A 23,064-nucleotide genomic window follows, 5' to 3' on the forward strand; every position below is an offset into this window, starting at 1 on the left:
TCAAGAGATCAGCAGCATTGTCCAGATGGAAAGAAATGTAAGTCTCTGGAACTTTTGGTTGCCCAGAATGTCCAGCAATCGTGGTATCAGAGAGGGACAGTCACAACACATTCCCTGAAGCCTTAGTTACTGTTATAGTGCTGTGATAAGACATCATGACCAAGGCAACTCATAAAGCATTTCATTGGAGCCTGTTGACAGTTTCAGAGGGCAAGTCCACGATCAGCATGGCAGCAGGCAGGCAGGCAGGCATGGGTGCTGGAGAAGTAGCTGAGAGCGCACATCTTATCTGCAAGTAATAGGCAGAGAGAGAGAGAGAGAGACAGACAGACAGACAGACAGAGACAGACAGAAAGAAACAAGAGACAGACAGACAGACAGACACCAAGGCTAGGCCAGGCCTAGGCTTTTGAAACCTCAAAGCCCACTCCAGGGACACACCTTTTCCAACAAGGTCACACCTCCTAATCCTCCCCAAACAATTCCACTAACTGGGGAATCAAGCACTGAAACACAAGAGTCTATGTGGACCATTTTCATTCAAGTCACCACATAGCCTCTTTCTTAGATGAATGCTCCGCCTACATCGGGTTACCGGGTACTTGAGAGAATTAGAGTTCAGTTCTTAGAGTTCAGTTCGTTTAGGTATCCACTGGGCCTTATTTGATATCTGTGATTCTTTTGATGGGTTCTAGTCCATTCCTGAGCAGAATCAGCTTCTCCTGTACCTTCTGGTATTCTGCTAGAGACAGTCCAATCTTCTAGGCAGAGTCGGTTGAGGGTGAGGAATAGATGCAGATTTGTGATAAAGAGTGCAGCCATGTAGGGAATTCGTGAGTATGCACAGACATTGCAGGGTAAGCCATGCGCTTCTCTTCTTCATAAGTTAAATATGTTCATGCGAACCAATGGAGTTGTATAAGGAAAAAATTCAAGTTTGCCCCTCACCACCCCTGAGATCACCAGTAAAATTCAAGTAATATTATTAATTAATTAATTAATTAATTTTACAGTGAATAGGGAAAAGGGAAAGAAATGGTATGTAGGGAAAGGAGAAGACAAAAGCTCTCAGAAAGGAAATCACAGTCCTGCTGAGAAGAATGGTGACTGAGTAAAGGCGTGGACACACACACACACACACACACACACACACACACACACACACACACACACACACACGATGGGGAGGGGGAGACATGGCTCAGAGAGAGAAACAGGGCAGGCACCCTAGACAGGAGAGCCTTGGTGTAGCCAAGCCCTGCAATCCTCCATGGTCAAGTGTGTCAAGTTCTAGAGATGGGCTACTAAAATAATGAAATGCATTCATGTAAAACGATCCTGTTTCTTTGGAGGGTGGTTGGTTTTTTTTCCGAGACAGGGTTTCTCTGTATAGTTTTGATGCCTGTCCTAGATCTCACTCTGTAAACCAGGCTGGCCTTGAACTCACAGAGATCTGCCTGGCTCTGCCTCTGGAGTGCTGGGATTAAAGGCATGAGCAACCACTGCCCAGTATAAGATTGTTTTCAACCTATTTTCTGTTTTCAGTATTTATTACTATAACACCACACACACACACACACACACACACACACACACACACACACACACACACACACACACACACACTGCTTTTTGGATCAGAGGCATAGACAAATATATAACTAGTTATGCATTGCCTTAGGTTGTAAAAGCTGATTACACAGGAAATCCTAGGCGAGTAAGGTTGGTTGATACTTTGTTATCTTAAAGACAAGTTAAACAAACAGGCTGAGTACACAGCGGGATTAAGGACCACGTGACCTCAAGATGTATCAACTGTGAGGTCTAGCAGAACTTGCAGTCTCTGAATAAAATGTACCACCCGCGGTGCATTTTAAAGTGTTTTGCATTCTGAAATGGCTTTTGACCCTCTGACTCAGTAATTCTACCCCTAAGCTCCTATTCTAAGGAAACCCAGAATCAAGGTGATTTTGCATAAAGATGTTTCTTGGCTGCACTACAACTACTCCCCAGCCCCCACCCCAGATACAGAGGAAATGGAAGGAAGCAATTGGGGCATCTGGTATTTTGGAATGATTTGGTCAGTTAGAGTTTCATGAAGGATGCAGGATACACTTCAAACTCACTGGGATCTATGTGTCTGTATGGAAAATGTTTAGGGTTAGCACAGGGTAATGATGCGCTTGGAAACCTCCCCCTGCCTGCCCTCACTTTGTAACTGTAGGTGTGTAGGCACGTGGATCTCCGGGACTGAAGCACTTGTGCCGGGCTGGGCCTCATGTGGGAAGAGCAGGCACAAAGGCAGGTGTCCGACTCCCAGCAACCCCAATACTTTGTCTCTTGCAGGCACTCCCATATGTCGCCCTCCTCATTGCCATGCTCTTCTTCATCTATGCAGTCATTGGCATGCAGGTAAGTGGCAGCTGCTTTTCCCTCACAGAACCTTCTTCAAGGTGGTCCCAGGTCTGCACTTAGGCCAGGTAAAGTAGAAGGACAAGGTCTTGATGTTTCCAGCCAAATGCCTTGGCTACTGAGGAGATAAGGAGAGAGAACGTTATGGCCCCTTGGGTGGGATTGAACTCCCAAGACGGGTGCAGAGTTCAAGATGCAGCAGGAGACTGTTTTGTTAGCCCTCCTTCCTGCCGACACTTACACTCAAGTTTTAGGAGAATGAGCTAGATGGGAAGACCTGTGGTTGATCTGAGCGGCAGAATGCCATAGGCCCCCGGTGGAAAAGGAGATGCCCCAGTCACCAGTGTGGAGAGTCTGTGCTCTGTACTGATGATACTCTGATGGTGTTCAGTCCAAACACCTGCTGGTACCCTGAAGAATTATGCCTTATCACACTGGCATTCTCACGGACTTCCAGATGCTATGGTTAGGACTGAGTCTGGGCAGCACACTTTTTCAGAGAGGCATGGACCCAGGTTCTTAGACTGAGAGACTGAAGCATGTGCTCCAGGGTTGGGAAAGGTTTGGGGCCCTCACTGACAGCTGGGTCCTAACACCCTGGGGTAGCTGGAGGGTAGTGTACAGCTCTGGGTACCAGGAGTCAGAGGAAAATGACCTACACTGATAGAACGTTGTTCTGCCTAGAGAGGGGCGCATGAGAGAGAGGTGAGGTAAATCCAGCACAGGGAGATGTTGTATTTATATATTAATTTATTTGTCCTGAAGGCATAGAAGTACTTGTAGGAATTTTATTGGGAGTTATAAGACAAGAGTCAGCATACCAGAGTCTTTGTAATTGAATAGCACATGATGATGCTGTGTGCCTAGAGAGTCTTTGGTGTCACATGTCCTCGTGAAGAGAGGTAGCTCAGGGCTCTGCAAACTTCTTTGCACACCCAGCTCCACATTCTCATAGCCAGGCATTTGCCAGGACCCAAGACCTTCTGAAAGGTCGGTTTGCTCCATAATTCCAGTGGAAAAGCTTTGCTGGGGAGGCAAAGCCCGCAAGACCCCGCCCCTTTGTCTCCAGCAGCCGGTTCCTCTCTCTTTCCCACTCATCCTTGCTCCTCAGGACATCAGCTCCTTCCAGGTGACACTCCCTCAGTCTGGAGAACTCTGGCCCTTGTCACCTAACTGACCGCTGCTTCTCCTTCAGTCTAGCTATGTGCTACGCCCTCTGGAGGTCTTCCTGGTCCCATTTCCCTGGCACTGGGTAAATGGGCCTCTTCGCTGTTCTCTGTGGGGTTGGATCATCCCGGGACTTACTGTGTCTGCTTGCCACTCTTGATCTCCCGGGTAGTCTCCTCAGGGCAGAGACTCCTGTGGGGTGAGAATGGGCCTCTCTGAGACACTGCATTCCAAATGTTCAACCTAGTGCCCGGCACATGCTGTGCCCAACAGATCTGTGCAGGGTGCAGAAAGTGCCAGGTGTCCTAAAAGAAAGTGCTGAGTTAGTTCCAAAATCACAGGAGTCTTTCTATATGACTGTGTTAGCATTTCACGACCATACTTACAAAGAGAAAATGTTTATTATGGCCTGCAGTTTTGGTGGTCTGATCCATGATCGACTAGCCCCATCACTTTGTCCTATGACAAGGCGGGACACCATCATAGAAATGCATCATGGATAAATAAAACTGCTCAGAGAGGTTGGATGTCAGCTTCCCACATTCCCCTGTGAAGACACACCCCCAGTGACCTAAGGACTTCCCACTAGGCCCCACCTCTTAAAGTTCTACCTCTCAACAATGCTACCCTTAGGGACAAGGCCTTTAACCACATGAACCTTGGGAGAAGGTTAAAGATCCAAATTGTAATAATGATAGAAATCTGATTTTTCACCCTTATTAACTTCCTCATCTAGATGTTTGGGAAAGTTGCCATGAGAGATAACAACCAGATCAATAGGAACAACAACTTCCAAACGTTTCCACAGGCAGTACTGCTGCTCTTCAGGTGACTGGGTCCTTGAGGGTGGTACACCTAGAATTGTGAATGATGGGGGTTATGCATGTTTCTGGTTATCTCTTGGTAGACTCTTGCTTTGTTATTGTTATCTTTCTATATTTGTTAGTTACTTTGTTTGTTTTGAAATAGGTCTCAGTCTATAGTCCAGGCTGGCCTCAAACTCATGACAGTCCCCCGGCCTCAGCCTGTCAAAAATGCTGGGATTGTATGTTCTACTATGGTCAGATGCTTTATATCTTTTAAAATATTATTATTTCATATGTATGTATGACTGTGATATATGTTCGTGGGTGGACATGCCACTGTGTGCATGTGGAGGTCAGAGGACAACTTTGTGGAGTCAGTCCTCTCCTTTAATCTTTACCTGGGTTCTGGGGATTGAACCCAGGTCATCAGGCTTGCACAGCAAACACCGTTTCCTGATCGACCTATCTCCCAGGCCCCAGTTTTGTCTTCTTAAACAGAATTAGCGTTTCAGTTACAGATGAACTGGCTGCATTGTTAAAACAGCTGGAGGTCATTCAGATTGTAGCTGACACTTAGACCACCAGAAAAAAAAAATTGTAGGATAGAGACCTATGCATGAAGAGTGCACCAGAACCCAGACAGGAAAATGGAAACACAGCACAAACATGGGAACATTCTGCAAAGCCAATTAGGAGCAACCTAAGATGTACAACCTCACATTTTATGGGATTGTTTTTAACCCCAGCTAATACATTTTGCAAACAGTCTTCCTCACGCTGAGAGAACTCTCTAAAAACAAGGAAGCAATGTCCAATGACTCCAGTAGCTATAACAACTCATTGGTAATTCAGGTGGTTTCCAACTCTTCCCTTTCAACAAAAACAGTCAGGACTAATCATTAAATAATTGTAATAGGGATGTTTGAAGAAGAAACAGGAGAAAAATGAACATCCATTTATGTAAAGAATTGCATCAGACACTTTTATAAATCATATTATACCAGGGCCTCTAGTTACTAAGTTGTGTCTGAAAGTAGGCTTCCAGACTGTCTCGAATCCAAACGGCATTGCTACAGTTACATACATTTTACACAAGTTAAGAATTGTCTTCCTAAATGTTTAACTCATCATCTGCTTGACCCTTCCCCAATTAAAGCCCTTTCTCTTAAACAGGTGTGCCACTGGGGAAGCCTGGCAGGAGATCATGCTTGCCTGCCTCCCAGGGAAGCTGTGTGACCCAGACTCAGATTACAACCCCGGAGAGGAGTACACTTGTGGGAGCAACTTTGCCATTGTGTATTTCATCAGCTTTTACATGCTCTGCGCGTTCCTGGTAAGCCGTCTCCGGGAGCCCTCTTTTCCATTTACAGAACTGCTATAGCATTTGGGGTTCCGACCAGTAACGCTGTCCTCTCATAATGCTTTGAAACAGTTGGCACGCTCTGGACCCCACCAGGCAGGAGGAAAGTCTTGCTTAATCTGGCACGTGTCACAGCCATCTGGTTTGGGTTGGGCACTCACTGATGGGCTGGGGGTAATTTCCAGCCAACCTTGTTACTGAGGGCTGCTGTTTCCTTTCTAAAATTTCAAAGCCACTGCACATGGCTTTAAGTGCTTTCAAAGTGTGAGCTGTCTCTAGTTACAATTAAATTATAAGATTACAGTGTGCTTCAGGGTGCCAGCTAATGCAGCCACCCACCCCCTCCTGAGTGTGTGCCAAGCCATCTGGTCAGATGTTGCCTTTTCCTTAACCATTCTACAGTAAACGAGTATTGTGGCTTGCCTCTGCAAACGTGGATTCCAGTATTCCTGTAGTCAGGAGGCAGAAGCAGTGGAAGGGATCTCTCTACTGCCACTGAAATACCCTCTCGGTTGACTTTTCCAGATTATCAACCTCTTCGTGGCTGTTATCATGGACAATTTCGACTACCTGACCCGGGACTGGTCTATTCTGGGGCCCCACCACTTGGATGAATTCAAAAGGATATGGTCAGAATATGACCCCGAAGCAAAGTATGTTGAAAAGCATTCTCCGGGAATGTCAGGGGTGATTTCTGTGGAAGGGCGGGGCGGAAGTGGTGGACTGGAAGCTCATGTGGGTCACGCTGCCTAGGACCTCAGGCTGTGCTCTGCTTCCAGGGGAAGGATAAAACACCTTGATGTGGTCACTCTGCTCCGACGAATCCAGCCTCCTCTGGGGTTTGGGAAGTTATGTCCACACCGAGTAGCATGTAAGGTGAGTGTCACACCTCCAAATCTGACGGCCTGTTGGCTGCTTTCTTCCTCACACACAAGCACCAAGTGACATTTAGCCAGGCCCTCCGTAAGGTGGACATGTGGAGATAATAATAAATGTTTTCTGCGTTGGAGGTACTCTCGAGTTTAAAACACTTAGAATCTGCCAGGAACAATAAGAAGAAAAAGGGAATGCTTGCAGGTTGTCACCAGGTTAGCTGTCAGAGGAAATGATATTTAGGTCAGGGTCGGGTGGCTGTGAATGTCGCTCTGCGACAGTGTTTATCTAGCACGTGGAAGGGTCTTGGGTTTGATTCCCAGCACCACCAAACCAACATAAAAACCAGAGGAGCCATAGGAGTAAGTCAGAGGCAGGAGGGGCTTCACAGAAGGGAGTCCAGAGTCCAGACTGTAGCAGAAGGAGTCTCCGCTTGGCCAACAACAAGGAGTCTCCGATTGGTAACCACTGACTGGAACACAGGAAGAAGTGACAGAGGGCCCCATGCGTCCGCTGAACCTGATTGAATATTCTCCACCGAATCCTGTGGAGGAGGATGAAACTGGGGAAGAAATGTGAAATGTGAATCTCAGGTCCCCATCGCAGACTGGACAGACTGGAGGAAGGAGCTAATCAGGGCAGCCAGGATGAGGGCAGTGGGTGTGGGGAAAGAGTGGGCAGCATAGATCTGCTGAGGAAGCACAGAGGGGACTGCCTTGCAGACAGAGGAGGAGAGAGTGATGGGAAAAGAACTAATTTAGCCCTTAGCTTGGCGGTGGTAGACATTGAACCCTCGCTGGGCAGTGGTAGGCATGGTGACATGTTGCGTCGTGTGGCCTCTCTGCTGTCGAGTTCTATAGAGCCCTTTCCTGGGCTGTGGAGCTGACGTGTCCCTGGGATGAGCTCAGGTCTCCTAGCCTGTCTCTGTCATCCCCCCCACACTGGTCATGTGGAGCACCTAGTTCGTGTTGGCCCTTCTCCCATACAGCCCACAGAAGCTGTCTCATGTTACTGTAGCAACAGGAATACAAGGTTTGCCTGTTTACCCTCCCTCTCCTTGAGGAAGTCCATCCGGTCCAGAGAGCAGCACAGAACCCAGTTGTCTGAGTTTATCTTTGTTTGGATCCCACATTCCTCTACCTGAAGGATCTAAGCATCCTTAAGACACAAAGTCATCCATTTTGATGACTTGGGTATTGGTCAGGAAAGGTCAATGGAGGTCCCAGTCATCCTGGCTGCACTGATTTTAGACATAGGAAAAGTTGATAGTAGAACATGGAATTTAGGTGGGTTGCCCAGGTAGCTGTATTCTAGTCCTTCAGTGGGGTAGAAAAAAATCATTTAAACCTTTCTTTTTCAATAAACTGTTGGCCAAAAATAAAAATACATATATTATTTAATTTTAGATTTTGTTTTGTTTTTGAGATTGGGTCTTACCGTGTAGCACTGGCTAACCTGGAAGTCCCTATACAGACCAGGCTAGCCTCCAGCTCAGAGATCTGCCTGACTCTGCCTCCCAAGCACTAGGATATAGGTATATGCCACCACACCCAACTAGAAAATTTGGCCAGGCTGTGGTGGCGCACGCCTTTAATCCCAGCACTTGGGAGGCAGAGGCAGGCGGTTCTCTGAGTTCGGGGCCAGTCTGGTATACAAAGCAAGTTCCAGGAAAGGCGCAAAGCTACATAGAGAAACCCTGTCTCGAAAAACCAAAAAAAAAAAAAAAAAAAAAAAAAATGAAAGAAAATTTGAAAATATTAACGTTATTTAACACTTAGCGTGTGTCAGGCATAAAACGTTTGTGTCTATGATCTACTTCAATCCTCACAAGGCCTGTCAGCCTGGCATGCAGTCTGAATTTACAAGGAGGTGACTGGAACCCAAAGAGGGTGTCCTTTACCCCCGACCCCCCAAGTTCTCCTGCGGCTTTCCTTGATGCTGGTGTTAGAGGTTTCTGGAGGGGAGTAAGAAGTGGGAAATGTTGATCTATTCTGAAAGACCAAGCCTTCAGAGGAGCCATGGAGACCTAGCAGAGATACCACATGATGTTCTATTTCTAGAAACTTCCTAAAAGAACACATTCTCTGGGTTGTGAACAGTAGTGAGCTATACTAGTGGAAAGTCCAAGACACAGGCCCTGTGCCTGGCCTAGGTATCTGCTGTGTCATTTACTTATCATAAAACCCTTAAGGATGTACCTAGAGGGGAGACCAAGACTCAGGCCCTGTGCCTGGCCTAGGTATCTGCTGTGTCATTTACTTATCATAAAACCCTTAAGGATGTACCTAGAGGGGAGACCTGGCCCTGAAACACAGAGAGCTATGACTGAGACAAGATGAATGCATGGACAAGGACATTTAATTATTTAATATCAAATAGCATCATTAATGAAATTTGCTCTTTGTTATCCCAGGTTCCCCACAGATAGGAGGTTGTATTTGTCAGCATTCTCCATAGAAAAGGACTGATAGGGTGGCTGTGGGCACATATATGTGTATGTCTTCGTGTGTGTCCAGTGTATAGATGTAGATAGCTAGATAGATAGACAGACAGACAGATAGACATACATGCATATACATGAAGAGGTTTATTAAGCAGTATGGGCACATGTGATTTTGAGAAGTTCTACAGTCTCTCATCTTTTAGTGGGGGACTCAGGAGGCTAGAGAACCAGGGGGACCAGTGAGATGTGTCTCAGTCCACAGAAGACTGATGTTCCACTTCAAGCAGGCAGGCGAAGAGGAAATCCAGTCTCTTTGCATGTTTCTGTGCTGTGATTGAATGGTGACTACAGGCATCTGCTTTACTCAGCCCATCAATTCAAATGCTAATCTCTCCCAGAGCACCCTCACAGACATACATGGAAATGATATTTAACCCATGATCTGGGCAGCCCATAACTAGTTATGTTGATACCTATAACTAGCCATCTCAGAGATGCTCCAAATGGCTGTTGAGTTGAAGTGAATGTTGACTAGAGCATGAAAGAGGGATAAACAAAGAATGAACATCAAAAGGGCACGTGTCTGTCATAGAACATTTACATTCTCCTGAGGTGCTCTTTTTCATCTACAGAGATTAGTTGCCATGAACATGCCTCTCAACAGTGATGGGACAGTCATGTTCAATGCAACCCTGTTTGCTTTGGTCCGGACGGCTCTCAAGATCAAGACTGAAGGTGAGCACTCCCTGGAAGCAGGAAGCAGGACAGGTAGCAGGAGAGGGAGGAGATGTTACCCCTCCCCCATACAAACACACTTTGGTTCTCCCTTCTGGACTTCCTCTTAATGAATGGGATGCCTCAGGAAAGGGTGATGGATACAGGAAGAATATCTCTGTCTGGCCAGCTGAATACCCCATCCCTCTGTTTTTCCTTTATTCTTTGCTTTGTTCCATAATATCTGGAGTTGACTCATCACACTGCTTACTATACTGAAGGAGAAACAGGCAAGGTGTTGGGGCATAGAAAGAAACCACAGATGATTCACTCCAGCTGTCCTCCACCAACACCATCAGCGAGGCAACTCGCCCTTCCAAGCAGTAACTACTTTGTCCATGAAAAGGAACCACATGCAGAGAGGCCAGGGGAAGTTCTAAGCAGGTGGGGTGAGAGGTACAGAACCTACTGTGCGCACACACACCACAGGCGCCACATGTACCACGTGGTTAGTGTGTGGGATGTGCTAGCAGGTCCACATCTCAGCTGGACCTCCTTATCATGCCGCACTCAGCCCTGCTCAAACCTGGCTAAGCAGGCAGCGGAATGTGCCTCTGGGGTTAGCTCAGAGGCTACATTATAGATGGCATGGGGAGCCGATTGCTGCACAGGCTGGGGAGTGAGCCTGAGGTGAGAAGTAGAGGGCAGAAGGGAGGTGAGAGAAGACAGTAGGCATGTATCTAGTTGGAGGGCTAGGGCGGGTGTTCTCCACAGCACTGGAGCTCTACCCAGCAAAGGCAGCCTCCCCTGGCCTGACATGTGCCTCTTATGCCACACACACACACACACATCGTTAAGGGTTCCAGAAGGTAGGATGGCCCTACATGTTGATGTATCACTAGGAAAGACATACAGGGAGAAGTCAGGGTTAGGAGGTGAGGATGAGCAGCTACAGTAAGGCCTGAGACAAGTCTTTTTTGGGTGAAGTTTAGCCTGCATCTGCAAGAACAAAGGCAGGATTGGGGTATGCTGGAGGAGGGGGAGGGGAAGGAGGAGGAACAAGAGAAGGAAAAGGGGAGGAGGGAGATGGAGAAGAGCGGAAGAGGAGATGGGGAGATAGAGAAGAAAGAAGGGGGGAGGAGGGGGAGGAGGAGGAGAAGGAGGAGGAGGAGGAGGAGGAGGAGGAGGAGGAGGAGGAGGAGGGGGAGGAGGAGGAGAAGGAGGAGGAGGAGGAGGAGGAGGAGGAGGAGGAGGAGGAAGAGGAGGAGGAGGAGGAGGAGGGGGAGGAGGAGGAGGGGGAGGGGGAGGGGGAGGAGGAGGAGGGGGAGGAGGAGGAGGAGGAGGAGGAGGAGGAAGAGGAGGAGGAGGAGGAGGAGGAGGAGGAGGAGGAGACCGAGACCGAGACCGAATCAGAGGCAGTTGCCCCTGGTCTGGGAGCCGAGGGAGGAGCACAGGTCCTGTCTGGGGCGGGGCGCTATGGCGGAAGAGGCTAGTTCTCGGATTCCCAGGTGAAACAGGACTCTCCCTCAGTGGCAGGTCTTCCAGTTACATGGGCTCAGTAAGTATTTCTAAATATAGGAAGAGAATTTGGCACTCACTGTGGAGAGCCCACAGGGAAAGCTTTATCAGTAAGGCAATCCAAAGACCTAGCAACATAGTGAGGGGCAGGAGAGAGCTCTGGGCCGCAGAAGCAAGGCTTGCCCATGCTGCGTCCACATACCTCTTTGCCTTTTGGATCCAGGGAACTTGGAGCAAGCTAATGAAGAACTCCGAGCTGTGATAAAGAAAATCTGGAAGAAGACAAGCATGAAGCTCCTTGACCAAGTTGTTCCTCCAGCTGGTGGTTAGTGTAATCTCCTCCCTAAGGAGTTCTTGATCAAGGAGTTCATTTCAGTACAGCACCTGCAGACAGCCCAGAGAGGGAGTGCGGAATGCTTTACCAGACCAGAGAGCGTGAGCCCCACAGCTAACGGAGCCCTTTGGCTTCACATGAAAATATTTGGGTGATATGAAGACAGCCAAGCCAAAGAGAGGCTTCAGTGGGGAGGAGTCCAGACCCCGTGTGGCTAGAGCAGGGTTTTTGCTATTAGTAGAAAAAAATCAGTGGAAAAGAATATGACAGCTCTCACAAAATTAAAGGCTTGTACCTTTGGCCCCCAAAGAAATTCCTAAGTCTAGCTTGCAGTGTTAAATGTCTTGAGAAAAATGGAGAGATCTTAGGAAAGAATGCTTCCACAATAAGTTTAAGAAGACTGACCTTACCAGTGTAGTTACCGAGACTGTCCTTCAGCGAGAATCTAGAGGTAGAAGAACTAACAAGCATGCTTATTTATTTCCTTTTGTTATTTATCACAAATTAACTGACTAAACATTTAACTTTTACATATATATAATATCTACATATATTATATATATAGTGTTTCTCTACTTTTGTTTAAGTACATGTGGACGTAGAAGTGAGATGGTTATTTTCCAACTGCTTTGTTTCAAGTTTTAAAAGTGCAGAATCTGATTACCCAGTGGCCCCGCCTCCCCAGCAGTCTAGCTAACCCTGGCCTGGATGCATGATAAACATCTGGTATGTTTTTCTAACACATAGAACTCCAATAGGATGGCATGGTTCAGATTCAGAAGCTGAATCCAGCACCCAGGAAATGACAGCCTGGGGTGCCTGGGGGACAGAGGGAGCCATGTATTAGCCAGTTCTGCTTCTTAGTGGGATTGGCTTCCATTAGTGATTCGGGCCACCGAGAGCTGGCCCGGCCACTGCCTCAACTCTGGGAAAATAGCTCAGAAAGAAATAACGGAAGCGGGGGTGGGGATGGGGGGAAGGGGGGGTGGGTCCCACCTCAAGACCCCCAGCTGCCCAGACGCGATTCTGCCCTTTTAAAACTCCTCTTGGTTTCCTTTTTTTTTTTTTTCCCTTTCAGCTGTACATCTGAGTGGTCGCATGGCTTAGATGACCTGCTTTTTAAACTGTTGTAACACTACGCTTGAGCTTCCTCTGCAGCCTCCATTCCTTTCAACTCTCAGAATATTCTGAAGCAATTCTGTTTTAGGGTGGTGGCATGGAATCAGAGTTATCTCTTGCCAACTGGATTCCCCTACATTGTTTCTTGAAATACAGATGCATGCTTCAGAATAGGAGGCTGTGCCTGTCTGTGTAAACCTTCCATACACTAGCCTGAGACACTCACCTCTCTCTTGGTCCACATCTGTCTCTTTGGGACCACCACCTTCATTGTGGCCCATCTAACGCCCACAGGAATGGCCCCCCTCACACAAGGTATGCCTGAAGAAGGCCATCTGCATCACGGTGACACTCCATTTCTTTTCATCTTACTAGGAAAAAAAAAAAAAGTCCAGAATTGGGCTTATGATCTAAACCCCCTTCCTTTGAAAAAACGGATCCACATTTATCTCTACTAAACTTCTCATGAAGGATGAAAACATCCCCCATTTCTAGGGCCTGGTAGTTCTCTGTGTTTCTTTACATGGTTTGGGGTTTAGGATGACAGGTGTCCATCTGTTCCCCAATAGCAGCTAGAGGCATTATGAAGTCTTGGGAAGAGGTAGAATGCTCCAGAAGTTTCTGTCATGTCTGTTCCTGTGCCCAGTGTGGCACCTGCTTATCTAGTTTACATCTCATATAAGCTCATTTGCCACCGAAGGAGACCGAGCCGCAGTGACCTTCAGGCCTTAGTGGAGAGCTCTGGGTTGGGTTTCAGTGTCTGTATCCATCATTTGTCTCTTCCATTTCTTTTTCTCTTGTCCCCCAGTAGACCAGCGGTTCCCAACCCTTCCTCATCATTGGCACACTTAAGAAACCACACCGTGATAAAGCCTTTGGGACAAGCCGATGGTGGTTCCAGGTGTTAGTGTCTCCCCTAGTGTATGTAATGTGGTTAGAGGGCAGCAGAATGAATGATCAGCCTGTGTCCTGAGGGTGCTCAGGTGACCTCACAGCTAGTGAAGGGGGCAGAGCCAGATGCCCGTCTAGGCAGCCTTGCTGCTGGGATGTGATAGGAGCTGTCACTGCTCGTCATGAACTTGATGGAAAGGTGATGTCAGCAACCAGCTATGGAGGACATCCAGGGAGCGTCTTTTTCTCTCCTCTCTGCCGGGAGCTCACCACTCCTGCCTTGGGGCTGAGATGTCTCGGCCTGGAATCTTGCCTGGGTTCTCAGTGCTCTCTTGTCACCTCTGCTAGTTCCTGGACTTCACTCCCTCTCTTTAGAAGCTCCTCTCCTTGAGAGATGCTCCTGCCTTTGGGTCCTCATCCTTGGGCCATCTCTCTGGTTCCTCGGTCCCTTCTGTGTTCTACTGAGCCCAGATGGACCCACCGCCTGCATTGCTTCTCTCTGTTCCTTCCCTGCCCTGCCCAGGCGTTGGCTTTTCTTCTTCTTTAGAGCTCCTGTTCAGCCAGGACTCTCGGTACCGCTTCTTCTCAGTCACCTTTGAGTCCTGCCCTGCCGCTCGAGAGCTGGAGAGAGGTCAGCCAGCACTTCCTTTACTAGAAACATCCCGATATCGAGTAAAATGAGCCTCTACGTTGAGTCAGGGAGTTCCCCAGGGCTCATGGGACCTTGAAATAGAAAAGATATCTGCGTTGTTGAAGGTGGCAGAGATTCTGGGCTCTGTGGGTATGCTGGCCCAGCAGCCACTGGCCTACTAGGAAAGAACTAAGAAGGACCGGAAAGGCAGCTCAAAGAAGAGCAGGAGTTGGGTATGGCCAGAGCCAGGCTCTCCGTAGAGGAGGGCTGGAGGAAGAGAGGGTTCTGGGCTCAGGTCCTAGCTAGTTGACCTGGTGTAGTCATGTAACCTCTCCCTCTCTTAGAAGGATAAGCAGAATTGTTAGGTAGAGGTAGTGAGACCCATGAGGAGCGTGAACTGGGCTTGAACACTGCCCCCCGCCCCCATACCCAGTCATGGTGCCTAGCTATAGCAGATGGGCAGAATAGTCAGAACCTGGAGATGGGGCAGGGATGAGCTTTGCAGACCTGGATAGATTGGCTTGCTTTCCTTTGGACGGTGCCTCACTGGATAGGGTAGATGAACCGGTGGCCAGTCAGGGGCCCATGATTTCAGATGCAACACAGAGCCCTTAGTTTTCTTCAGCAACTTTTCTACCACACCAGGGCTTCCTTGGCTTGGGCTCAGGAGGAATATAACATTCCTCAAGGCCAGTCCACCCAAAAACAGCCTGCAAGATAATGCTGTGCAACTTCTGACAGGAAGGGCTAGAGAAGCTGTCCAAAATGGCCCAGCCATCTCTGGATGGGAACCATAAATCAGCCACACCTCACAAGTGGGCACTAAATAAAACCCACCAAAGTTAGATTAGTGGATTCAGTGGGTCCCAGTGGCCCCAAGCTTCCTATGCTCTAGCATCCATTTCAGTAAGTGAAACTGTTAGCTTAGCTTGAAACAGTAGTGACTGATGACTTGTAATTGTGGGACACTTGACACTAGGGTAGCCCACACCAGGGTTCGAGTGCTTTATGTATCTTCTCTTCCACATCCTCAATTCTTCTGAGATGGAGCTCCACTTTATAGGGGAGAATACAAGCTCACACAAGTTGGTCCTCTTACCCCGCCCCCATCCATATGACTCTTGCAAGGCCAGCTTGACCAGAAGCCCTAGAACCCACAGCTGTTCCTCTTCCCAGACTTTGGAGATCTTGCCAGATGGCCTACAATCCCCAACACAGCCCCACACAAGCTCGGCTGCTAATGTAGCCTTGCCAGTTTCTGCCCAGAAGACCTCAGCACCCTACAGATGTGGTGGCATCAACCTTGGGGGGCAGGGCACAGGACACACTGTCATGTCCACCATGGTTTACCATGAGACAGTCAGAGCTTCTATTCTGCCTCATGCATCACCTTCAAAGTTGTCAGCGGAGTTCTGATTCCCGAGTGATACATGCTGGAGGTTGTTTCTGAACAGAGCAGAAATAGAGCCTGCTCGGGGCCGAGGTTAGTTGGAGCTGTCATTGCAATGCAGAAATCCAGCAGTTCTGAATTTCAAACCAAGAAATGGTCTCGGAGCTTATTGGCAAAGAATGGGGGAGCGTGTGAGATCTGGAGCTGCAGTCTCTGTTCCGACCTTCCTCTCCTTCCAAGCTTATCCGTCACCTTTCTAGGTCTCCATCCTGTGACATAGGGATTTGGATGCTTAATTGCATTTGATGCTTATGGTAATTACACATGCAAATCTCTATGCACAGGGTGGAAAATGTGGCCTGTGAGGCCTTTCTGTTTTGTAATGTTTATTTTAAGTAAATAACCAAGGTGGCGCTTCATATTGTTACTAATATGCTACTCTCTTAAACTCGTGATAAATATACATTACTTTCTGCAACCTTGAGGATCAGTTTATTTAACTGACTCTAACTTTGAGCCTTAACTGCTTTGCAAAGCTTTGCTTCTTGCTAGACCAAGCAACCCGTATTTATAGACTGAGAACCCAGTGCCTTTTGGACACTGTCCCGCCCCGCCCCTGCCCCAGCCAGAAGTGAGGGTTTAGGCTCTTGGTCCAAATGTGCTGATTCGGGAGAGCTGTGTCTGGTCTCTCCGTTTAGATGATGAGGTAACCGTGGGGAAGTTCTATGCCACTTTCCTGATACAGGACTACTTTAGGAAATTCAAGAAACGGAAAGAACAAGGACTGGTGGGCAAGTACCCCGCGAAGAACACCACAATTGCCCTACAGGTGAATTGTCCTCTTGTTCTGTTCTCTCTTCTCACTAACAATGTCACCAGCTTTAATTTGAAATACTAGAGAGCTGACTATTCATGGTTGAGCAGTGCCACAAGGATTTTGTTTAAACTGAGATACTGCACACTCCCCTCACTGTGGATTAGCCATTTCTGAGCCACAAGGTAAGTCCTTCCCCTCTTCCTGTTTTCTTTGTTGCACCTGGCACCGGCCACCATCTGGTCTGTGTGCAAGGCCCCCAGGACAGCCATGATGGAAAAGGAGTGAATGCTCACCTCAGAGCCTAGCCACCTGGGTCTTCTCCGAAGGCAGCATCCTCTAGGCAGGCCCCCTCTCCCATAGCCCTGGGCTCAGGGTCTGGCTGCCCAGTGTACAGCTTTCCATCTGAACGCAAGAGCTTTGTTTTGTTTCTGTTTGTTTCTTACCCCACGGCTTGTTGGTTTTTTGGTCCATTTCAATAACATCCATCACTCCCTAGTGTGTACTGTGTGCGTGTGTGCGTGTGTGTGTGTGACGTGTCTGTCTCTGTGGGCCGTCTCCTGATGGCAGTGAGGTGTGCTGTGCAAGTGCAACACACACAGGCCAACCTCTGGCCCATCTCCCCTTTCCCAGGACCTGCCCCTTCACACACATGCATGCACTTACGCTGCTGTTGTCCCTGCCAGGTCCCTAGAGTGTGGGTGTGGCATTTAGGAATATCTGGTCCAATCAGGGTTCAGGCATCCAAAGGCAAGAGAATCCTAAAGATGTCCAGAGCTCTGGGTGGGAAGCAGGCATGGCGAGGCAAGGAGTCATGCTAGAACTTGCAGGCAGAGGAGCTAGAGAAGGTAGTTTAGGGGCTGGTGGTGTGTAAAGAGGGCTGGGGACAGATGCCAAGAGCAGAGAAGAGGGAAGTATGGCAGTTGGCAAGCTGTCTTGAAATCTTGTTATCCATGCTACCTGGAGTGCCTTCAGACCATCATAAATAAAGACATTTTCCTTGCTTTTTAAAAAGTTTACATGAAAATTCCTTTTATGTCCCTGTTCTCATGGTTCTTAAATGTGGCCTTGTGGGTGTTGATAAAGTACAACATGGAACAGCCCTGCACTTTGTTCCAGGAGCAAATACCCAGCATTGTTGTGTGTTCAAAGGGATAACTGTGGAAGCTAAGGCCTGACTGTGATCTCGCTGTGAGGAAGAGAATGAATAAAGGTGATGTGAATAAGGAATGTGGGGTGTGTTTGTATGTCACAGGTTAGTAGATGACCTTGCAGACGGTGACCAGCTGCCTCCTGGTGAGATCCTAGGGGTTGGATGAATATCTTGTTCATGGGGCAGGTGGTCACCCACACCTGTTCAAGTCAGTCTGTGTTCTTCCGTTCCCTGATCATGTGACCTTTCGGTAGCTCAGTGAGTTACAGGCTCAGCCGTCTGGCCTGCTGCTGTCTGGGTTCATAGGCTTCAACTTAAGCTCTCTCCTGTCCTGTTGATCTGGTTTGCAAAAGTGACAGCTATAACTGACTCCAAGATCACAGTTCACAAGTAACTGCGCAGGACAAAAGCTGAAAAGCTGAGTTTGCAGATTTGAGTAGGTCCCCGGTTTACATATTCCTGGTGGCAGCATGACTAGGTTGCCACCAGCAGAGAGAGCATTAGCACATGCTGAAGGTCATCCCCTCACATGACCTTCTGCCCCATAGGAGAGGCTGGCTGGATCTCTGAGTTTGGTGGGTACCCTTTGCCTACCCAGAATGTCTTGCTGCTCTAGAAGTCTAGTTGGCAGGATCAAAACTTGGCATTCTAGACCGCCCTAGAATTGATCTCTCTGCTGCAGTCAGTTGTCTCGGAGTTACGAGGCTCTTCAGGTTCCAGTGGAGGGTATATATGTAAACACTTGGATGTGTGTTGGGCGAAGGCGTCGGGGGAGGCAAGACCTTTTCTGAAGCCCTAAGGCTTGCTCTGGTGGCTGGATGCATGTTTTGGTATTCTGAAATAGCATAATCAACACATGGCTTAAATAGTCACATTTTGCATATGGAGTTTACTGAGCCTTGAGCTGAAGGTTCAGATGATGTTAACAGTATGACATAAAGGTTCTGGGTGAGAAACAACCACGTTATATTAAAATAATGTTGAGGGTTTTCTCCCGTTTAAGACTTTTCATTTTTATTATTTAAAGAAAGAGTTTCATTTCATTGGTAGGAGTCAAATATTTCTAGTTAGATGATACAAATACGTTTTCCCATGGTTCTATTGAGAATTGAGACTAGGGCTGTAATTTGTATTAAGCACACAGCATAGAAAATTAAATTGTGTTCATAATCTTGACAGTTAAATTCTGAAAAGGCATTTGATTCTGAAACAAGCATTAAAAATAGAAAATGTTTGTCTCCTTGATGGATAATTCTAATTACATTTTTGGCTTCCTCTGCTATAGAAATGGCTTTAAATGTGATTTGTTATTCTACATTTAATTAGTGCATAAGGAGGCCTCCTTTTTTGCATTATGAAATAGCATGGGTGATGGAGCAGTTAGGGAACTGGGATTGGTCGTGGGAGGAAGACACACCCTTGAGACAGCCGCCGAGGGAGGACTTGGCTGCTTGAGAAGGGAGCAACATCATTCTGGCAACAGGGTGCTGTTGGGCGTGGCTCCCGGGCTGGTTGTAGTGGGAAGTGGAGTGTGGCGTTATTGTGTGAACCGAAGTGAACAGCCAAGCTTGTGCGTGCTGGCCTGCAGAGTGAGGTCTGTCTGAAGAGCTCTCAGAACTGGCACCCAAGCTCTGCACCCCCATTTCATGTCATGGCTCTCAAAGGCACACAGTCGCACTGTGGTTTGAACCCTGTGGACTCAGCCTGATCTCCATGTGTTCAGACCAACAGTAGTGTTAACCTTCCCTGTGGTGGGTGATGATGACTGAAGGTGCTCCTGCCTCGGCATGGGAAGGAGCTGGGCACCTGTGTCCTCTGGCCTCTGTGGTCTGAATGAGTGTGCACTCTTCATCCATCCACTCCATCCCTTCATCCCCATCATTAAAACTAGCCCATCATTAAAACTTCTCTCTAGCCCGTCTATGATGGGAGCCAGAGAGAAGCTGCATCCAGCCTTTTGGTTTTCTCTCACTCATCTGACATTTACATATTCCCGTTCATTTGACTCAGCATTTGCTCTTCATCCATGTTGCTACATCCGAGTGACCTGCAAGTTTCCACAAGGAACAAAGAGATAAAGGAACATAGCCACGCAGCCACAGAAATTCTCAGTCCCCATTCCCGCAAGTAGTCACGCAACGAGAAGGTCCCATGGAACCTCCAGATGCCGCTGGGATGCCACGTGCTCCGATGAGTCTAGTTGTCTCTCTGACAACAAAAGATCCCAAAGGGGGGAAAGTTTTGTTCATTTCTCTTTAACATTCCAGTCTTTTGTTTGCTCTCATGGAGTCTGAGGACACTGTCCTCCATGCTCTTCAGATGAGAAGCCGCCCAAAGGAACCATAGGGAATCCCAGGCAGCTAGTCCTCTTTCTGTTTAGAAGTTGGATTTAAGGAGCCCATTGGGTATGACGCTGCAGGGTTAGGTGTTGAGGTTGAGCGGCTTTAACGTCTGTGCCTTGGCCACAGACGGGTGGCTGGGAGACGTGGGTGGTATGAAAGCCTCCATTAGTTTCAGTCTTCAGTATCCCTCACTGTGGCCTTCTCAGGCATAGTGCACAAAGACAGGAAAGGTTCCTCCCAGAGATCTGACCTCTGAGTGGTTCTGTTAATCTTGTCACCTCCATCTGGAAGGCAGTGAGATTCTCTTTTTGAGAAGCATGATTCCACTCAAAGCCGTAACACTGCTCTTATATATATATATATATGTTTTCCTTTTTTAATGTAAGAGGAGAACAGATGCTAACAGATGAGATTTCACTGGCTGATTCGTTTGTTTCAGATGCTTGAACGGATGCTTTAGAATTCTCTGCCTGAGCTACTGCACCAAGCTGGTTAGTCCGAAGGCGCTTGTGGCTAAGGCCTTGAAAGGGCAAACTCACACTCGGGCTTATTTCTACTGACGCAGCATTTCAGGGGAAATGCAGGCAAGAGCAATCCCAAAGCCCCGGAGAGACCCCTTCCGAGCAAGGCACTCCTCCGGAAGGCAGAAGCGGGGCTGTGGCTCACCTGTGGAGCCATGGCTGCCTGTTGTGGACACTGCTCATGGTGGCTCCTTTTCATGAAAGGGAACGTATGAGTTACGGTTTTCCCTTCCAAGCCAGAGACTCAGTGAAAGGGACAGAGTGAGAGAGAGAGAGAGAGAGAGCGAGAAAGAGAGAGAGCAAAGGAGACGGGCAACTGCCCCGCAGAGAAATGAAATGAACACAACTTGCTGATGCTGGCCAGTAAAAAAAAAATAAATACAATTAAATTATATATATATATATGTATGTATACATATATATATACATTAAAAAGGATTAAGCAGACCTGCCTAAGGTGGGCAGCTGACTCCGTCCCAAAGTCCTGCATCCCTAGTTTGCCTGAACTCCCAAAGACTGGCAGGCTGATTGGCACTGAGCAGACAGAGTTCCTTTTCTATGCCAGTATGTCATGACCTCCTGACTGGGCGCCCGGCCCTGCTTGCTGCAGTGACCCAGTCCAGAATGCACTAATAAGTGGAAGGCCAGGAAGCTCAGACACACCCATTGAAACTAACACATACACCCGCATGCCAAAACCAACCAGGCAAACCTCAGGTTCCATCTTACTGTGTCTGCGGGAAATGCCACCACACCCAAACCTCATCTAACATTGTCTGTCTTTAACTCGCGCTCAGAGCCAGTCTGGGATGCCTCTTTGGAAGCAGTGTGGTCTAGTTTCAAGGACACCGGGAGTCAGGGAACCTGGGTTCTAGTCCCAGCTCCAGCATTCACTTGCTGCGTGACCTTGGGCAAGACACTTAACCTCTCTGTGCCTCAGTTTCCCCATCTGTAAAATGGGGGTACTAATGTCGACCTACCTCACAGGGCTGTTGTGAGGAATAGCTAAGTGATTGTAAAGCTCCTTGGACGTATAATTGCTTATTATTAAGACTACAACAATAATAATATCATATGCCTGTTTACTACCAGAACTTTAAGAAATTCTTGGTTTGGTTTGATCTCTTTTCTGTTCTGTACTGTAGTTATCCATTGAGAGGAATTCTCTCCCACCCCCCTTTTTTTTAAGATACTGGGTAATGCATAGAGATGCAAACAGGTAACCTGTCAAGTCACATTCTCACATAGTAACAGCAGCAGATTTTTGCCCAAAATGTTGGTTGATGAGGGCATTGCTCTCACATTCTAAACCCATCTCTAGAAGGGGTCAAGTCTATACCTCTGATATTAGACCAAGATGCCCCAAATGGCCAAGGAGGGTCAGTATTCAAAGAGAAAAGTTTATGGAGAAGAATCCAAAAAGAGGGGTAGAGGTAGGAAGAAGGGCTTCCAATCTGCTGATCCCCTTTGCCTGGCCTGGAGTGGGGTATGTGCATGTGTGTATGTGTGACATGAGTGGGTGGGGTGGGGTGGAGAATGAGGTGAGAGGGAATGGTGAGGAAGAGGGAGCCAGGACTCTCTGCAGTCCTGTTCGGGCAGAAAGGAGTGCTCCTCCAAGCATTTCCAGGGTGCCGCTGAAGGCCAGGCCAAGATGGGTAGGGTTCCCAGTGGGCAGCATGCCTCCTTCAGGCCCATCCAAGATAAGCCTAGAGGGGCCTTTTCTAGTGACATCTTAGGCCTGTGACATTTGCCCTTGACCACAGAGGTTCCTTGTCATGTGGCTTGACCTTCCTACATCATGGTGGACCTCCTGACCTTACTATGGAGACAGGCCCAGCTCAGACTCTTGCGCATACAATAGTGAGGCTGGGAACTCATGTGGGTTTCATCTACCCTTGTGGTTTGAAGACTCCCCATGGGTTATGTGGGATGCATGAGCCAAGACAAACACACTGGTATGCCTGCCCCCTTGGGGTTAGTATTAATGCTATATCACAGCTGTTGCCTCTAGCATCCAAGTCTCTCAGATTGGGCCAACAGCCTGGCCCCTCCTCCACATTTCTCCGTGCTCCAGCAACCACAGGGCTAATGCTCATCCTAGCAGGGCCTCTGGAATCACCGCTGTGTAGATTGGGCAGGGTGTTGGGTAGCCACTGTAGCAGAGAGATCTCATACATCACCCCTGAGAGGGAAACTGGCCAGCCTTGTAGACATGGGTGGAAAAAAAAATGATTGTCCCTTAGGCAAGCAGCTCCCCTTACCCACCCTCCCTACTGTGGCCTTGGTATCACTTCTGTTTCTACAGCCTCATGTTCTGATGGGTAGGGTTGTACAGGCTTTTCTCTATGTATCACCTAAACCCATAGAAGCTACAAAATGTTGATTTGCTTACAAGCCTGACTTAAAAAAAATTCTTGGAAACGGTGCCCCTTTGGGCCTGGCTGTGTTGCTAAGGAGCAGAGTTGGTTGGTCAGCAGCCAAGGCTACTCCAGGGCAGACATCCAACAGTGGAGAGGACTGCCCCCAGCTTCCACACACAGGGAGCCAGGCTTCCTGACATTTGGATCACAGTCAAA

At 48.0% G+C, this 23,064-nt stretch overlaps 1 protein-coding gene across 12 annotated transcripts in view; it reads left to right on the forward strand.

Annotated features, from left to right (window-relative positions):
• The window catches only part of Cacna1d (calcium voltage-gated channel subunit alpha1 D), a 301,997-nt gene that overhangs the window by 261,326 nt on the left and 17,607 nt on the right, over positions 1–23,064 (forward strand). For all 12 annotated transcript variants that reach the window (XM_052733756.1, XM_052733760.1, XM_052733764.1 and 9 more), the window contains 8 exons: positions 2,347–2,412; positions 4,316–4,407; positions 5,559–5,718; positions 6,271–6,398; positions 6,525–6,621; positions 9,694–9,796; positions 11,517–11,618; positions 16,357–16,487. In XM_052733756.1, the coding sequence (XP_052589716.1) occupies positions 2,347–2,412; positions 4,316–4,407; positions 5,559–5,718; positions 6,271–6,398; positions 6,525–6,621; positions 9,694–9,796; positions 11,517–11,618; positions 16,357–16,487 (879 nt within the window). The remainder of the gene's footprint in view (positions 1–2,346; positions 2,413–4,315; positions 4,408–5,558; positions 5,719–6,270; positions 6,399–6,524; positions 6,622–9,693; positions 9,797–11,516; positions 11,619–16,356; positions 16,488–23,064) is intronic.

This window comes from Peromyscus californicus, unplaced genomic scaffold (genome assembly GCF_007827085.1).
Source record: "Peromyscus californicus insignis strain IS unplaced genomic scaffold, ASM782708v3 Scaffold_12__1_contigs__length_115047231, whole genome shotgun sequence".
NCBI classification, from domain to species: Eukaryota; Metazoa; Chordata; class Mammalia; order Rodentia; family Cricetidae; genus Peromyscus; species Peromyscus californicus.